The sequence below is a fragment of the Saimiri boliviensis genome, chromosome 12 (assembly GCF_048565385.1).
Source record: "Saimiri boliviensis isolate mSaiBol1 chromosome 12, mSaiBol1.pri, whole genome shotgun sequence".
NCBI lineage: Eukaryota > Metazoa > Chordata > Mammalia > Primates > Cebidae > Saimiri > Saimiri boliviensis.
Genome location: NC_133460.1, coordinates 98,900,721 through 98,920,105, shown reverse-complemented (window position 1 = coordinate 98,920,105; position 19,385 = coordinate 98,900,721). Strand labels below are relative to the sequence as shown.

The 19,385-nt window shown below is 40.0% G+C and overlaps 1 protein-coding gene across 21 annotated transcripts in view; it reads left to right on the top strand.

Annotated features, from left to right (window-relative positions):
* Positions 1 to 19,385, top strand: part of ABLIM1 (actin binding LIM protein 1) — a 403,495-nt gene that overhangs the window by 375,946 nt on the left and 8,164 nt on the right. For 7 of the 21 annotated variants that reach the window (XM_074382929.1, XM_074382916.1, XM_074382918.1 and 4 more), the window contains 8 exons: positions 4,952 to 5,056; positions 6,769 to 6,816; positions 10,456 to 10,602; positions 13,042 to 13,133; positions 14,313 to 14,418; positions 16,934 to 16,998; positions 17,639 to 17,699; positions 18,612 to 19,365. In XM_074382929.1, coding sequence (XP_074239030.1) covers positions 4,952 to 5,056; positions 6,769 to 6,816; positions 10,456 to 10,602; positions 13,042 to 13,133; positions 14,313 to 14,418; positions 16,934 to 16,998; positions 17,639 to 17,699; positions 18,612 to 18,730 — 743 coding nt within the window. In that variant the 3' untranslated portion in view covers positions 18,731 to 19,365. Of the gene's footprint in view, positions 1 to 4,951; positions 5,057 to 6,768; positions 6,817 to 10,455; positions 10,603 to 13,041; positions 13,134 to 14,312; positions 14,419 to 16,933; positions 16,999 to 17,638; positions 17,700 to 18,611; positions 19,366 to 19,385 lie in introns of those variants that run through there. The other 14 variants (XM_074382917.1, XM_074382920.1, XM_074382922.1 and 11 more) reach the window with 9 other exon arrangements.

Sequence of the window (19,385 nt, the reverse complement as noted above, 5' to 3'; positions counted from 1 at the left end):
GCTTTCTATTCACTTGTCTTAGAATTAGTCACTCGGGCTTTCATATGCCAAAATGAAGAACAGAAGTGGAGACAGGCATTTGGATTTGTTAAGTATGGTGAGAATCCTGTAAGTGAATGTTCCCTCAAGGTCTAGAAAGTTGGCTTACTAGGTTAACAGGAAAAGAAGTAAAAATGAAGGCCAAGAAATGGAAATAAAAACATAAATCAAAACATAGTAGCTTGTCGCTGCAGTAGGTAAGAACACTAACAACTTAGGGTGGCCCAGTCTGAGAACTTAAAGGAACAAAATAGCTATGAGTGTGAAATATATGCTATTGTGTTACACACACACACACACACACACACACACACACACACACACACATATACAGTGGTTTTGTTTTTTTGTTTTTGTTTTGAGACAGAGTCTCACTCTGTTCCCCCAGCTGGGGTGCAGTGGAGTAATGTTGGCTCACTGCAACCTCCGCTTCCCTGGCTCAAGCAATTCTCCTACCTTAGCCTCCTGAGTAGCTGGGATTGCAGGTGCCTGCCACCAATGCCCACCTAATTTCTGTATTTTTAGTAGAGACAGAGTTTCACAATGTTGGCCAGGCTGGTCTTGAACTCCTGACCTCAAGTGATCCACCCACCTCAGCCTCCCAGAGTGCTGGGATTTCAGGTGTGAGTCATCATGCCCAGCCTATTATTTTTAAACAGTATCTTATTCTGGCTTGCTAGATGATGACAACGATGATGATAATAATAATGATATCTTCCAAATACAATATTTCATCTAGTGTGTCCCACATTACTTTGTCTAAGTAAGAAACTAGGCACAGGTGACCACTTAAGGCCCCCATCAGTTATTTCCTGCCAGGGTTGGGTTCAGAGTTATATCATTTAAAGATAGGACGTTGGCTGAGCGCAGTGGCTCACGCCCGTAATCCCAGTATTTTGGGAGGCTGAGGCAGGCAGATCACTTGAGTTGTGGAGTTCAAGACCAGTCTGGGCAACATGATGAAACCCCATCTCTACTAAAAATACAAAAATTAGCTGGGTATGGTGGCACACACCTGTAATTCCATCTACTTGGGAGGCTGAGACAGGGGAATTACTTGAACCTGGGAAGTGGAAGGAGCTGGGATCGTGCCACTGCACTACAGCCTGGGTGACAGAGAGAGACTCTGTCTAAAAAAACAAAATTAAAAATAAATAAAGAATAGAGTGTTTAAGTTAGAAAAGGGAAAGAGGCCTCTTCTTGAGGATTTTTATTTTTCTTTTAAATGGGCAAAATTTTTCATGCCTTTGGTATTTCAATGGCTAAGAATTTCGTACCTAGCAACATTATCTATTCCAAGACCTTATTCCCCAATGAGCGGTTGTGATACGTAAAAATCACATTCCGCAGAATTGCTGAGATGGGTGTGTCACTGGGTCTCTCTTTATCTGATTTTTAAAAATGCTTTATGGAAAGTTTTAAATGATTATAGTTAAATCTACTTAAAAAATTTGAACATATTAGGGTTAAAAAAAAAAACAAAACCTAGAGAGGTCAACAGTTGCTAAAGACATATAGCAAAATATAGAACCACATCCAGCTAGTGATGGCATTCAGCCAGAATCCACTCCTTGGGAATTCAGACAGCTACTCCATAGCCTCTGAAAGGCTTTTGACCATATTCAGGAAGTGGTAGGCTTCTACAGACACTGGCCAGCAGAGGTTCTTGTTGACAGAAAGACTTTAATACCTGGACAAATGTCTAATTCTAATAACTTTAAATTTTGTGTCCTGCATATGCAGATATTTTTGTGTGTGCATGACACTGGCTAATGATTATAAAAACTGATTTAATAGAAGTTCATTTGATTGCGTATTATAACCAAAACCTATGAGAACTTTCCTGGAAACATCTGATTTTCTACAAAGACAGTGGCGGTTGATGTGAAAGAACAAAAGCATGCAGCCGTGTGGTTCAGAAGCAGTGGCAAAAATCGAGATCTGTTATACTTTCTTTTGAGAAAAGACCACAAGCCGGGCACGGCAGGTCACGCCTGTAATCCCAGCACTTTGGGAGGCTGAGGCGGGCGGATCACAATGTCAGGAGATCGAGACCATCCTGGCGAACACAGTGAAACCCCATCTCTACTAAAAAAAAAAAAAAAAAAAAAAAAAAAAAAAAAAAATTAGCTGGTGTGGTGGCATGTGCCTATAGTCCCAGCTACTCGGGAGGCTGAGGCAGGAGAATCACTTGAACTAGGGAGGCAGAGGTTGCAGTGAGCCGAGATCGAGCCATTGCATTCCAACCTGGATGACAAAGTGAGACTCCAGCTCAAAAAAAAAAAAAAAAAAAAAGAAAAAGAAAAAAGAAAAGACCACAAGAATTGTTGTTTTTCAGTTATGGATTACGCTTCTTAATAATTTCTAATGTTCATAGGATTAAATAATATTTTCTTCAGTGAAACAGTTAAATTGGGGTTGTCAAGGATTGGTTGTAACGAGAAAGTTATAAAAGGGGTGCTGTTGTGATCCTGCTGCTGTGTATGGTAGGTTTTTACTTACCATCAATAGGTTCTTGGAAACTGTGATTTAAGTGAATTGATATATAGCAAAACTAGTTATTCCCCTCAATGTTGTGATGAAACTAGGTTGAAAAAACGATGTTCCTTGAGGACCAGCTATGTGTTGTCTCGCTTGAAGTTTCAGTTTCCAAGAACTTATTGATATTAAGTGAGGAATTACTGCAATAGCATCTGGCTTCCTTTAATTCAGAGATTAGAGAAAAATGATGGTTAACCTTGCCATGGTGCTCACTAAATTAGGCCAATAAATAGCTGTGGAGGTAATTAATTGGCCTCCTTCAATCATACATTGACAGACGTTTATTAAATACTTACTCTTGGCCAGACAATACACTGAGCACTGATGATGATAAATGAGATTGAATTTTAATACAGCAACAGGTTTAAACACTGTTTCCTTCTACATGCAGATCATAATCTTCCTTCTTCTGTGTTTTTATATTCACTTTTTTCCCAATATGAACTAGTTACTTCTCTTTAGGAAAGGGATAACATTTTTATAAATTAGCTTTTCAATAGATCAGTAGTTTGGGATGATATTGCATATTTTTTAGAAACTTACATATGACTTAATAAAGTCAATATTGTAGCATATTTGGGGCTAACCTGACTCTTGAGAAGAAAAGACAAAAGTTTCAGAACACCAATAAGCAAAAGACAGGAATCTAAATTTGATGCAGTTATAGATGCAGATCTCATATTTGGAATATCTTACTGCCCATTTAGTATAGATCTGTACTCTGGTTACTTAAAAAATGTACATGCTGAGACATTACAGTTCTCTTAAGTATATTTTAAAACTCTAATAATTGACATCTTTCATACTTGACTGGCTAGATTTAGGAAAATTTGACCTAAATCAACTGGCCAGAGCACTATTTTCTGATGATCTACGATTTATTTAAAATTATTAGTGTTAATAGATAAATAAATTGGACTTTATCAAATTTTTTAAACTTTTATGCCTCAAAGAATTCTACCAAAAAAGTGAAAAGACAACCTACAGACTGGGAGAAAATATTTCCAAATTTATATTATTTCTGATAAGAGACTTGATCCAGAATATATAAAGAACTCTTACAACTCAATAGTAAAAGTAATTACCACCACTGATTTACTGAGTTTTGATATTCCTACATCTTCTGGTGTCCTCTTGAAACAAGGTATTTGCCCAGACATAGGGTAAGAGGACAATTTAGACAAGCTGCAAATCTCTAATTTTGCACAGCTGAATCAGTTCTTCCTAGCCATTCTCCTGGTCAGAAGGGAGTGATGGTGGCTATGGTGGCACTGAAGGCTCAGCCACCCCTTTGCTCTCTTTTCTGGCCTGATCCCTCTTCTCTCCTCCAAGAACACTGTGCTATCCAGACAAGGTGGCCAGTCCTGTTGCACCCCCAGACCACACCGTTCCACACCCTCCTTTCTCATGACGTTCCAGCCCTCTGGAATATGGGCTTCCCACCCTCCCATTCACCTGCCCTCCTACCTGGTGAGCTTACCTCAAACCTAACTTGGAAGAATTCATGGCACCTTCATCTGAGTCTCATAGCATTTTTCTTATACCTCAGAGTAAACAATTACATGTCACTATATGTTATTTGTTTTAAGACTGTCTTCTTAGATAGCCCCTAAGTCCCTTGAGGGCAGGGATTCTATCATTCATCTGTTTGTCCTCAGTAGTATTCAGTGCCCAGCCATAGTAGGTGCTCAATAAATGATTTAGTGGTTGAATCAGCCTGGGTGGAGCCTCATCTTTGAAGTGAAAGGTGGGGAGAGGTATAAATGGTTCCAAAGTACATGGTTGACATGGGTCTGACTCTAGCTTGTATATTTCAAAGTAAGGAAAACAGAAACATATGCTGCAAATGAAGGCACTTTGTATTCCTAAGGGGAAGGACTTGGTGACCACCCAGGTTCCCAGACTTAACCCTCAGATAGGAGAAACCTCTGCTAATTGCCAGCCGCTGCTGTCATGCTTGGGAGTGATTTGTATTTGGGTTTGCCTAGCCTGCCCCCTTACGTGCTTGGGATTTAACCATCTGACAACTGATCCTGAATCATGAGCAATAAGCTTTCCATCCCTCCCAATGCCCTCTCCATCTAATCAGTTTGCCGCGAGCTCATAGCTTTCAATGCATGCCATGGGAATGACGCACCTGACCGCTAGCTGCTTCTAACCCAGCTCCACCTGAATTCAAATCTCTGTGACGGAAAACTAAACCTGATTATCACCTTTGCGAGCCAAGTTGATAAATTGAGTTTGTTTATTTTGTTTCTCCTTTTGATGAACCTCCTTCCAGTCTGTTGTTTTGAATTTTTATTATGCTTGCTTTGTTTCCTTTGTTTCTCTCCCTTCTCTCATTTTGTTTTTTCCATTCTTCTCATTGGAGGCAATGAGCCGTCCAGCGGCCGGAACTCCCCTCTCCCTTACCGGCCAGACAGCCGCCCTCTAACTCCAACTTACGCTCAGGCCCCTAAACATTTCCATGTTCCAGGTAGGAGCTGACACAGTCTGTGTCTTGGTGTCCTGTCACAGTGTAGAATGTAGCCTTGTAACCTCGTCTCGTCTCATCTCTCATGCTCTTTTAATTAGGATGCACAGTTAACCCTAAATTGCAGGATCTGACCTAGGGGGCCTTTCAGAAGTTTTGTGTTAAGTGCCAGGATTACGATGAAGCTTTATGTCTTTTCAAATATTTTTTGGAGAGTGTGGGTAGTGGATAAAAGCAGTTGGTTTTTTTTTTTTTTTTTTTTTTTTTAACCAAAAATTTAACTGTACCTTTTTATCATTGCCTCCAAAGATATCTTTCTGTGGTTTGCTGTCATTGACTAATTATCACAATGGCAATCTAGTCATCCTGAAGATTGAACCACAGTATCACTTGAGAGAATACTTTTATATTTCCTGTTTTTCTCTAACATGGAGACTTTCTCCAAGGACTTTTCAGAGAGATGTAGAATTGGGTGAATTGGTTGGTCTTTCTGCAGTGCATAGCAGACTAACCACCTCCATAGCCCATGAAGATATCTTGCAATTTAGGCTTGGTGCTGCAAGCTTTGCTCTAGTAGTCACAAGCATTTGCTGTCATAATACAAATAGTAATTTGACATCAGAAACTGACAGAATCAGAGCCCATTGATATAATATCTTAATGTTTAGAGTCAGCTCACTTTGTAAAGACAGGATTAACCATCAGAGGTAATAATATATTTCTCCCAGCAGTATATTGTTTTTTGCTTTGTTTAGCTACTGAAAGTAGTTTAATAAATTACCCACTATATTAATGTAAGTGGATGTATTTAGAATCTATAATCATTTTTTTTTCTCTTGCTTCTAAACTTACCTAATAAAACAGAGGAAAGTTCACTGAGAGTTATATCACTTAGTTGGGACTGTCCTTTCTAAAAAAGTGTAATTGAATCTTGAAAATAAATGTTCTCTATTTGGGATTTTTCACATAAAAATGCCCCACCTAGATACAGTGCCGAAGGTTCTGGGGAAACAGAAACCTTTTGAAATTTCCTGAGTATTTATAGCTAAAGCAAAATGGTTTCATAATCCAATGGTGTCTTGTATAAATATATAAAGAGTATTTAGCATCTCTTTTCTTTTTCGTTCATTCATTCTTTTTTTTTAAAAGTTTGGCCTGTATAAATTAGGATTTGTTGAACATCCCATCAGCACACCAGGCTAGCCTTGCACATAAAAAGTTTCTGTGTTTTTTTTTTTAAAAAAAAAAACTGGATTTTTCTACATTGCTTTCCACTGTTCCACTCATTAGTTGAAAAGTAAATTGAGCCACTGGTATCTACTGGGGGCTCAATTTCTAGACAGTAGCAATTTGGGGTTTTCCCCAAACTGGTTATGTCTTTCTCACCATAAGAGTACCTCCACTGCTTGTATTTCTTCCTGTTTTAATCCCACTTTCAGTGAAGTGTGTATTTCAAATAAATGGCTCATGAGTTAATCATATCTTCATATATCCTAAGATGTATTACAAAGGCTTCCATAACACTTGTCTATAGTAAGCTGCTCATTTCTATTATAATTTTTCTTCCAATAAACTCAATCTTTGTAATACAGAAATTAACCTTCTGGGTTATTTTTGTTCAAGATCTTCAGTTTGATTTGCCCCTTGATTGATCTGTTTTTCCCATCGCTGAACTGGTTCCCATAATCACACACCTTTGCTTTTCATTTCCGCAGATCAAGGGATCAACATTTACCGAAAACCACCCATCTACAAACAGCATGGTAAAACCTACTTTCCTCCGCGTAGCTTTTAAATAGCAAAGTCAGCTGAACGTCTCCTTGCTGTCCTCTGAAAGTCTTTTCCTGCTGCTGCTTTTGAGAAACTGGGGTGTCCAGCATAATTACACCTTTCTGGTCTACTAAGATATAAATATTGTGAAATTGATTTTCCTGGATGGAGAGCACTTAGCTTGATTAGAAAGCTTCTAACCTGTTTCTGAGCCCATCAAACCATGTGTCATTCCATTCCTAGAGAAGGGGAAGTACAGGTCACACAGCAACTCACAAACATCCTAGTGAGACTTTTTTTTTTTTTTTTTTTTTTTTTTGGCCATCAAATATGGTCACCCTTTAAAATAAGTTTGATGAGACTAATTTAAACTAGTGAAAACCAGCCACCTAGAAAAACTAATTTGACTGAGCCTACATTAACATGGCTGTCCAGGTCTCCAGTTTCTTATTGGGCATGAAGATGTCTGCACAGTGAAATGAACAGGGTACAAGCTAACGCAGAGATCGAGGCCCTGGTCCCACTTTCTCCCTAAATGGCTCTGTGATGTCATTTCTCTGTATTTCCATTTTCTGTAAAAACAGTTAGATTAGTTTGTCTCTGAACTTCCTGCAAACTAAGAATCACTAACGTGCATGTATAATTGTGTTTTCCTTTTTTTTAACTCAGGAAATTACATGACTTTATGTAAATCACATTTTCATTCACCATCATTAAGTCTCTATAGACATATCTACCATAAATCTTTTTGAAAAGAGCCAAAGCTGGTCTTCAGGTGATTTCAGGAAATTCCACACAAATTGTGCCTGGAAATTTGAAGGCTGCCTTAAGAATCCAGTTGACATTCATGAGTTCTTAAGAATTAGAATAACATGAGGCCAGGTGCAGTGGCTCAAGCCTCTAATCCCAGCACTGTGGGAGGCTGAGGTGGCTGGATCATTTGAGGTCAGAAGTTCAAGACCAGCCTAACCAACTTGGTGAAACCCTGTCTCTATTTAAAATACAAAAAAAATTAGCTAGGCATGGTGGTGCATGCCTGTAATCTCAGCTACTTGGGAGGCTGAGGCAGGAGAATTGCTTGAACTCCAGAGGCAGAGGTTGTGGTGAGCTGAGATGGCACCACTGCACTCCAACCTGGGTGACAGAACAAGACTCCATTGCAAAGAAAACAAGCAAGCAAACAAACAAACAAAACGATGACATGAAAATCAAATAATGTTGGAAATGCACAAATTTTAGGCCAAAATCCTAGGAAGACAAAGAGATATGTATGTATCGCAGTGGTTCTAGAGCTATGATTTTTTTCTCATCTTTTTGTTGAGCTTTTAAACCATACGCTTGCTTTTTAAGTTTGTTAACATTGTTTTTTTTTTTTTTATGGTTTACTGTCTTACCACACACCCATTAACATATGAATGTTTAACTACTGACTTCATCAATTCTAATGCGTAAGTACTGTTCAAAGTCATCCTATTGTTAATTTAAGAATAAAAGTATCAGAGTTTGATTTGTCAACTTAGAGACTTTTAAAATCCTATCTTTAAGTCCACCTCTCTGAAGAAAAACAATCAAATAACTAAAATTTAAGGAGATTGGACAGTGTTAGGTTATTTGTTTGGAAGGGATTAATTGACTTCTTTTCATAATATTTACTTTGACTGAAGTCTTTCAGTCTGTTGTCATTAATTAAAAATAGCCTAGCCAGAGCAGTGCTTTGCAAAGGATGTTTTTGCAAAATAGCCATTCCATGCCAAAGACATAGTTCTTATGCCCAGAACTCACGTCTGTGCCCTGATGCATTTGAGAAACGCTAGATTTTAAATAAAGCCATACTTGTTCTTCACAGTGCAGAACTGAGAACTTCTCATATGCTAACATGTTTTATCCATCTTTAAGAAGGGGATTTTGTATGTAGTGTTTTCCAAGCTGAATTTTTTGTCTCATAATGTTACAGATTCAGAGAAACACTGTTTCATGCTTGGCCAAGACTTTACCTCCTAAACTGGGCACAGTGGCGCACATCCAGAGTCTCAGCTACTTCAGAGGCTGAAGTGAGGAAACTGCTTGAGTACAGGAGTTAGGATCCAGCCTGTGCAACTTGAGCTAGATTCTGTCTCCAAGGAAGGGAAAAAGACTACCCCTTTTTATTGGGTGACCTTGGCTGAGTTTTTAAGCAAATTGAGACCCGGAAGGTTACTAGAAAAATGGAGGACTTAGAGCTGGAGATTCAAAAGGTTATTTCCAGATTTTAAAATAATGTAAGCCCAGAAGAAAAAAGTTATTTACGGCATTATAAATACATTTTGAAATGTTTAGTAACATCCCAGGCCAGTTTGCAAAATTAGCCAAAATCAGGGTCTGTCCATTTAACCTGACTGGTTTCACTCCATCGCTGTAGGTTAGATTCGGGGCTCTATGCGGTGACTCCTCCTCTAAGCATGGCCATTAAGAACTTTGTAAGCTAATATTGCTGCTAGTTTGACTTTGTTGTTTTCAAGCTGGATAACTCACTTGTGTGCACAGACCTTTGAACAAAACAATGAGTAGGCATGGCAAACAGAAGTTTCAATACCAAATTCTTTCAAGCTGAAAGTGGATTTTCTAATTTCCTTTTCTCCTAGGACTCAAGGACACACACACACACACACACACACACACACACACACACACATATATATATATATATATATATATATATATATATATATATGTAAAGCATATAAAGATTAGAATGAACTGGACCAGACCAAGAGTGGTGGCCCAAGCCTGTAATCCCAGCACTTTGGGAGGCTAAGGCAGGTGGATCACCTGAGGTCAGGAGTTCAAGACCAGTCTGGCTAGGAGAAAGCCTGCCTCAACTAAAAATGTAAAAATCAGCTGGGTGTGGTAGCATAGGCTTGTAATCTCAGCTACTTGGAAGGCTGAGGCAGGATAATCACTTGAACCCAAGAGACAGAGGTTGCTGTGAGCCAAGATCATGCCACTGCACTCCAGCTTGGGCGGCATAGTGAGACTCTGTCTTAAAATAATGATAATAACAAAGAATGAACTGGACTAATATATTTGTGGCTTCTTGCCCAAAGTTGCAAAGCCAGCCAACCCTCTGATGATTAACAACTGCAGTTAAGTGACAGCATCCTATTTTCAACTTAACTCTTTAATTTTAGATTACTAATGACTCTAGGACTAGAGTGTTGTCCACTGGAACTTTCTATGAGGATGGAAATGTTCTATATCTGCCCTGTCCAGTACAGTAGTCACTAATCACATGTGACTACTGAGCTGTTGAAATATGACTAGTGAAACTGAGGAGCTGAATTTTAATTTTATTAAATTTTTTTGTTTGTTTGTTTAAATAGCCTCATCTAGCCAGTGCTAGGCAGCACAGCTCTAAAATAGGGTTTTTCAGATGTAGATCATGTGTAGAATGAAGCTTTGCTTCTGTTGTGAAGTAAGGGAAATGAGTTGACTTGTCAATAGGTACCTCTGAGTGACTGAGCAACGGATAATGGTAATAAACAGAACTTTCTGAAACTGAAACTTTTGCCAGAGAGCAAGAAAACTATGTAAATGGGGTTGTAGCACCATTGTCTTACAGACCAATAGCTAAGCAACCCCTGATTCCCATCTAGATGCAGCTGCCTTGGCAGCCCAGAGCAAGTCCTCAGAAGATATCATCAAGTTTTCCAAGTTCCCAGCAGCCCAGGCACCAGACCCCAGCGAGACACCAAAGATTGAGACGGACCACTGGCCTGGTCCCCCCTCATTTGCTGCCGTAGGTATGCAACTGTCACAGCTATACCAAAGAGACAAACTGCTAGGACAGCTCAAGATGAGATGCTTTAAAACATGCAGTAAAATGTATCCTATCATGAAGATTTTAAAGAAAAGTATGACCATGAGGTAGCATAGTCAAAAAGGAACTAATGTGGTATTCACTTGTGTACAGAACACTTGAAAGTTACAAAAACACATCCACCAGAGTCTTGGTCTAACCAAACCCACTGAAATCCAGAACTGGTCTAAAACCAATGGTTTGCATGGACTCTCAGAGTTAATACCGCAAAATGAGTAACTCTGTTGAGCATAATTGAGTCAAAGCCTTACGGCAAGAACATCGTTCTATATAATTAGTCTAGTGGGTAAATTTACCGAATGTTTGTAGAAGCATGACTTCTTTCAGTTGAATTTGTTTTAGACTATTTCTGGGTTGTAGTTATAACTCTTAACAACCAATCTTAACACTGAAACACTTTCATTCTTCTTGCGAGATCTTGTTCTCCGTCATAAAAAAGAGCTATTGCAGAGAAGTGGGTGTTCTGAAATATTGTTTATGTGAAGTTGTGTGATTTTACATCTACCATATTCATGAATTCTGTGCTAAAACGTCATATTTCAGCTGTTCCATTCTTTGCTTTATGCTTTCCAATTATGTCTCTGTCTTTAGTATATTCTCAGTAGTGAACTCACTTGGCCTAAAAAGAAGTATTAGCAAACCCAGAAGCTAATACTGAAAATTAAGTGAGTCAGCTTTACAAAGATATGATGTCACTACATTTTTGTTGACAGCCTAAAAGGTCTTCAATTTTCCAAAATGTTCTCATCTTCATTGTGTTATTTTTTTTTTTATCAAGTTATTTTTGGAATATCTTTCACAAGTAATACATGTGGATTTTAAATCAGCTGATATTTATAGAAAGAATTTAAGAAAAATCTACCTCCTAACTTTATTATTTATGAGTGTTCTATACATTGTGTTAAGGAAGTTTATCTAGTCCTTGCAAACTTGTGTCTGTTGAGTTTCATTAGCGTAAACTAAAGAGGGAAACTTCACGCTGACATCATAATCGTAAGGACTAAGAGCCGACCCTCAGTTTTTCTGTGCCAATCCATGCCCCCCAGGAAGTTCTTGAGGCCTCGAGGGTGTTAGTTCAGTAAATTCCTTACTGGGGACATTAAAGCAGCTAAATTTTGGAAAGAGGAAGAATTAAGTTTTGGTTGTTGAATTTATTATCACTAATAATTTAAAGCTCTTTCAGATTCCGAAAGGAAAATGCTGAAAACTAAGACTATTTATTTTGATTAGATTAGCAGACTTTCCTGTTTCCTCCCACAGCCAGAGTAATCCAAGCAATTGAGGAAAAACAATAATTATCTTAACTTCCCAACCATTCAGACAGATTCCTCCTTTTCTTTCTCTGTCTCCCCTTTTCCAGAAAGGTAAAAAAATTAAATTGCATACAATTTGCTGTATTGCTCCAAAGTAACATTGTAGCCAAATTAATGCTGATTATTTACCTAGTAGTATAAAACTCTTTTGTGACCACTTTCAAAGGATGAGAAAAAGACAAGTTTAGAGACCCATTTCTTGAAATAAATAGTAAAAGTATGCTTTCTATTGAATTTACTAGTCATAGAAGAGAGCGTGATAGTACCATAAAATTGTAAATATTCAGAAAAAGAGAAAACTACAAGATTTGAACACAAAACAATGATCTCTTACCTATCTCTTGGTATGTAGATATGTTTGCATTTCTTTCTATTTGAAAATTGAGGCTGGGCATGGTGGCTCACACCTGTAATCCCAGCATTTGGGGAGATCAAGGCAGGAAGATTAGTTGAGCTCTAGAGTTCGAGATGAGCCTGGGCAATATAGAGAGACCATATGTCTGTAAAAAAATATTTAAAAATCAGTAGAGTGTGGTGGCATACACCTGTGGTCCCAGCTATCCAGGTGGATGAGGTGGAAGGATTGCTTAAGCCTGGAGGTAGAGGCTGCAGTGAGCCATTAATGTATTACTGTACTCCAGCCTGGGCAACAGAGTGAAACCTTGTCTCAAAAAAGAAGGGAAGAAGGAAATTGACTTCAAAGACATCAAAATAACAACTGGAGATGCCCTTCCCATTTACTAAGTGGACTTAGGTGCAATTGCAACAACAAACCCATTTCTGATTGAGCAGGCTACTTGGGAGGCCCAAATTCGGGCCTTCCTTGCATCAGACATTGACCTGGCTTGCCACACGGGGCCCTTTTCTTGAGAAACCAGTGGGTAGCTGAATTGGTGGCGGGCACTTTTTTTTCTTGCGTTATTTGCTTAAAAGTGTTAAAGACCACTGCTGACCTTGCCAGCCTAACAAATTGAACACAGTTGGACTAGCCCGTTAAGATTCCATTGTCTTGGGGCTGATGTGAGAAGTTGTCTTTGCTGTGGAATTAGGACCTGACATGAGACGCAGATCTAGTGGCAGAGAGGAAGATGATGAGGAACTTCTGAGACGCCGGCAGCTTCAAGAAGAACAATTAATGAAGGTTTGTCCTTAAACTACCTTGCTGCTGTCTTCCATTCCAGTCACATAAGGTCTATATTTTTTTGAATGACTGCTACATACAAATCACCTAGATAGGCAAGAAGTGGTCCCGGTCTTCAAGGGGCTTGAAGTCTGGTAGGCAAGACAAGACAGGTGTCTATTAATGGTAACTAGAATATGACAAAGTACGTGCTGGGCTCTAGAGGAGATGGCACTCATGCTGGAGGTCAGAGGGAAGTGGAAGGCTTGGGTTTTTGTGGGAAGGAAAGTGAGGCCGAATGGGGGGTTGTGCAGTGCGCGTGTTGAAAGGCTGCTGGAGAACCGAGTAGAGCAACATGGTGTCCATCCAGGCTCTGCTGAAGGAATGATTATGGGATTGAACATTGCTCCAAGTCTTTTCCCAGGATATGGGCCAGGAGAAAAGGAATGAAAGGAACTGCCAGCATGAAGGGCTCCTCTTTTCTATAGCAAGGGCCTACAGCAGCCCACAAGGGTAGTTAGTTATAAACTCTCCTACCGATCAGGAGGCTACTGAATCCTTGGACATGATGTTTTCTAAGCACATAGGAAATGCACGTGATATTAGTCAAAAGATGCAAAGTTGCATTTATAGTATGATCTCAGTTTTATATGTATGTATACAAAAATACTAGATAGATACAAATCAAAAGATGTGTGTTATTTATGAGTGACATATCATGGGTTACTCTTCTTTTCTTCTAGATTTTCCAAAATCTGTAAAATGAGCATGTATTATCTTTATTTCTTGTTTTTAAACAAATCAAGGCAACTTCTTTTTAAAGAATACCACCCCCAGTCTCCCATTTCCACCTCAAAAGTCCACACACACTCACACATGCCTTCTGAGGTCTCCTGGCTCTTTAGGGAGGGCAGAGGAAGGAAAACATTCTTCTAACGTAGAGCCTGACATAGGGAAATGGAGCTTTGAAATGGAAAGGGCTAAGGGGGTCTAGGGTCCCAAACTTGACCTACCTCTTCAGGAGCTGCCAGCCTCTGGGAACACTTGCATTCAGGCCCTCCAGCCTGAGGAACTTCTTGTGGGATCTGCTAAAAAGAAACTGCAGTTCCATGAAAGTAATTGCAGGCTTTGCTTTTTCTTTTCTTTTCTTTTCTTTTCTTTTTTTTTGTTTTGTTTTGTTTTTCTTTTTTCTGTGAATAGCTTAACTCAGGCCTGGGACAGTTGATACTGAAAGAAGAGATGGAGAAAGAGAGCCGAGAAAGGTCATCTCTGTTAGCCAGTCGCTATGATTCACCCATCAACTCAGGTAAGCAGCAAATCCCCCAACGTTCCCTGATTTGAGAGCCAGCCACCTGCCTGCAAGGAAGCCACCTTGACTGTTCACTTATGGTGGAACCTACAGAGTATTCCCTGGGAAAGGAAGTGTGGGAAACCCACTCTGTGTCTTCTAGAAGCCGGGGAGCCCTTGGAGGTTCTCACAATCCATGAAGGCCAATCCCCATGTACTAGGTTTGTCTTCTAGAACACTCATCTCCCAGGGAAGCAGTAAGAGGAAATCCTCTAGAAAACATGATGCTTTTTTTGTTTAAGAGAACATGAACAGACATTTTCTAAGTGTTATGATTTTATATTAATATCTTCACGGGCGCAGTGGCTCACATCTGTAATCCCAACACTTTGGGAGGCCGAGGCAGGTGGATCACCTGAGGTCAGGAATTCAAGACCAACCTGGCCAACATGGTGACACCCCATCTCTATTAAAAATACAGAAATTATCCAGGCATAGTGGTAGGTGCCTGTAATTTCAGCTACTCGGGAGGCTGAGGCAGGAGAATCCCTCAAATCTGGGAGGCAGAGGTTGCAATGAGCTGAGATCGTGCCATTGCACTCCAGCCTGGGCAACAAGAGTAAAATTCCTTCCAAAAAAAAAACCTTCAATACAAGAACTGAGAATGAACAGTGTTTTTGATACTTTTGAAGAAGGTGACTTACATCCTGGGCTGAAACAGTCTTATCAGTGTATTTTCCCCTGCCTCTATTTGTCATAAGCCAATTCTCTCTTAACCCACAAGATTTCTTCTGTATTCTGAGCCAGAAAATAATTTTCTCCTCTAAGAGTCCCTTTAAAAATGCATTTAGGACCAGGCACTGTGGCTCACACCTATAACCCCAGCACTTTGGGAGGCCAAGGAGGCGGATCACTTGAGGTCAGGAGTTCAAGACCAGCCAGACCAGCATGGAGAAACTCTGTCTCTACTGAAAATACAAAATTAGCTGGGGGTGGTAGAACATGCTTTTAGTCCCAGCTACTCAGGAGGCCTCAGGCAGGAGAATCACTTGAACCTGGGAGGCGGTGGTTGCGGTGAGCCAAGATCGCACCACTGTGCTCCAGCCTGGGTAACAAGAACGAAACTCTCTCAAAAAACAAAACAAAACAAAATGCATTTAATGTTCACTCCATGCAAGCACTTTCGCTAAACATTTTATTTAATGTTTACAACATACCAATAAAGTAGATGTGGTTGTTATTAGCAACTACAGCATTTTCATCTCTATTTTATAAATCTGGAGACAAGTATAGAAATTGAGTTAACATACCCAATGTCACATTGCCAATAATTAGCAAGACTAGAATTTAGAAGTCCACATATTATAACCCTAGAGCCCACACCCTTACCTGGAATTCCTGCTACCCTTCATAGATGCCTCACTGGCATTGATCTTGGATTCGGTGGTTTACAAGAGTTTCTTCTCATTCTGAGATTCTGCTCTATACGAATGTTTAACATTATACCTACATAGATTAAGAAATGAAGAATTCGGAAAAATTCAACACCATGTCCAGAGATACAGAGGTATGAAGTTGCAGAAGCGGAATTCAAGCCCAGGGCTGCTCCTGCAAGAGCCCAGCAGCCTATGAGGCTTCCATGCAACTGACACTCTATATCAGGCCTCCCAGGAGTCCAGCTGTAGTTGGCTGGTAGAGCTTGATAACATACAGGGTTGACCTCCAGTTCACTTACTGCTACCGTATCCACTGGGGCGTGGGCTAATGTATTCAGATATCTCTGATTTACATCCTCATCAGCTGTTTAGAATCTAACCAACCTCTGGCAAGATATTTTTCTTAGCCCCTATTTATCCTTCTGTAATATGGAACTAATAATAATAGTGTTATTAGGGTTATATTGAAGATTCAAAGAAATAAAGCATGCTGAACACTTAGCGCCATACCAGGGCTGTAGGAAGCGCTGCTCGCTTCAGCACCCACTCAACTGTGTGGACCCGGCCTTCCCTCCTTCGTCATCTCACTGTTCACTCACTCCTTGCAAATATGGTGGCAATTTTTGAACATTCGGGCCCAATATGATTTGAATTCTTTTGGTATCTTCTATTCTGTGAGGTAGAAGAGACTGCCAACTTCATTAAAGAACTGGGACTTCGGGCTGGGCGCGGTGGCTCACGCCTGTAATCCCAACACTTTGGGAGGCTGAGGCAGGTGGATCACGAGGTCAAGAGATCGAGACCATCCTAGGCAACGTGGTGAAACCCCATCTCTATTAAAAATACAAAAATTAGCTGGGCATGATGGTGTGTGCCTATAGTCCCAGGTGCTTGGGAGGCTGAGGCAGGAGAATCACTTGAACTCAGGAGGTAGAGTTTGCAGTGAGCTGAGATCACACCATTGCACTCCAGCATGGGCTACAGAGCAAGACTCTGTTTAAAAAAAAAAAAAAAAAAAAAAAAAAAAAAAAAAAAAAAATTGGACTTCTGAACTTCTGATTTCCTAACAATTGGTTTTTTACTTTTTTATTTCTCAGCTTCGCATATTCCCTCATCTAAAACTGCATCTCTCCCTGGCTATGGAAGAAATGGGCTTCACCGGGTAAGATTTCTTCCTGATTAGTTGTTTTTTGCTTTACTCCTGCCTCGGCCCTGGTCGAAGTGTTGACGTATTGCCTGCATACGTCTGACTTTTGATTTCAGTGTTGGAACATAATGAAAATTTTAACCTCCCTGGTTCACCTGGTAAGTTAGTTTGAGTTACAGGCAAAATAAAATATTTCTGTGGGGAGAATGAGAAATTAACTTTAGATAAAGGAATGGTCTGTGTATGCTTAAGGGAAAACTGTATTGTAAAAACTATGGCAAATATTTTTACGATGAAACAAAAAGTAATTATTTGAGCCATTATCTCTGCTGTAAAAAGATACAAGAATGTGTATTATAGCCATCCTCCTTACAAAAGCTAGAATATAATTATGTAACTATGTAGGGAAATGCATTTTTATTTATCAGCAAGAGATCCCTGCTTACGAAGAGCCTGCTGAGCAGTGGCATTAGTATACTACCAAAGACAAAGAGAGGTCGTAGCAGTAGAAGAATAATAGGGAAAAAAATGATCAAGGTCCCGGAATTTAGCTTGTGAAGAATTCCTAGGATTTTGTAAACCCTTCCTTCCTTTTCACTTGACTCAAAAACGATCACTATGGAGATTTTCTAATAATTGTTTTTCCTCATTTCAGCCTGTTTCTACCGACTTCGCTCAGTATAACAGCTACGGGGATGTCAGCGGGGGAGTTCGAGGTGAGACTCCCATAGCCAGGCAGAGCGTGGCCACGTCTGCCCTCAAGGCTGAGGTTCATGAGAGTCAAGTATACTGGCTGTGTTCACGCTGCATTGCATCCTTAGAGTTGGCTCACATCTGTCTTCTGTGAGCTAATAGGGCAATAATTTACATAATTTCAAAGACTAATGAAATCAAACTGTAAGAAATGAGTTTGCGAGAATTCATTCATTGCTCATACTAGGTGCTTAGTACTCTTATCAGATACCTAGACACCAGGCATGGTGGCTCACGCCTGCAATCCCAAAATTCTGGGAGGCTGAGACGGAAGGATTATTTGAGGCCAGAAGTTCTAGGCTAGCCTGGGCAACAGAGTGAGGCCTGTCTCTACCACCACCAACAAAATATATAGATAATAACTAGCTGGTGGCACATGCCTGCAGTCCCAGCTACTTGGGAGGCTGAGGCAGGAGGATTGCTTAAGCCTAGGAATTTAAGGCTGCAGTGAGCTATGATGACAGAGCAAGATGCTGTCTCTTTAAAAAAAAAAAAAAAAAAGGAACTAGAGGTACAACAATAAGTGAGATGTGGCTTCTGCCCTCAAAATACATAAGGCAGGAAGAAAGAAAGTCTGTGTGATGAACGTTATGATCAGAGACCCCAAGAGAAGGAAGCAGTAAGTACCTTTAGGTGGTCAGCAAAAGCTTCCACGGGAAAAGGATGTTTTAACTGTTAACTCACACTGGAGCAGGCATTTCCTGGCTTCAGGAAGGCTGATGGGATAACACGTGCAGAGTCTGGGAGCAGAAAGAGAACATGGTTTATAGGGAGAATATGTTGGGAATTTCAATAGAATATAGTCTCTCTATTAATGGTTCCATGTTTTGCCATGACCTTTTCCTTATGATATTTTCTTTTCCTTTCCTTTTCAGATTACCAGGTATGGAACACTTTGCCTTTCTTGAATTGGCCACACCAGCAGAACAGCCATTTTCCATTCCAAACTGCTGGCCCCAGCATGCTTGCTGCCTGGGTCATGCTGTCCCAGTAGGCCTTGGGGATACCGCCCATGAGCCAAGCAGGTATAAGGGGACTCTCTTGCTTTGGACTTGGAGAGTCTTCTCTGGGGTGGAAGTGGACCAGTATCAAGGGTCTGCTCATATACAGTTTTTCTTCTTTTACTTATAATCTCTCAGAACTTTAGTCCACCCCTCTCCTGCATGTTCTCAAATGAAAAGACACTTATGTCTTAGCCAACAGGGGAGAGCAGTTTGCTCTCATTGCATTCCTTTCTCACTAGAATCTAAATCTTGTGAAACAAAACAAAACAAAACAAAACAAAACAAAACAAAAAATGTGATAGAGAATAGGAAAAGAGGAAAAATGCGGAGAAAGTCAAGATTAAAGATAAGAAAATAACAATAATAGACTTGGCCATCTTTTAAATGTACCATATACTTTCATTCATGGAGCCTAATTCAGGAATTCATCCATAGCTGTTAAGCCAAGATCTCTCCCTAACTTGATTGCAAAAGAGCTGTGTTCCTGCTCTTATTCAGCAAGAATCTCATTTCGAAAACTACATAGTCATCTAGATGACACAAATGAAATAGTGGTTAGGACTGGAGACCCACCAGGGAGTTGGGAGCCGAAGAGTGCTCCCTTCAGTCTCCCAGGTTACCTCATGCCCCACCTCGAACCGGCAT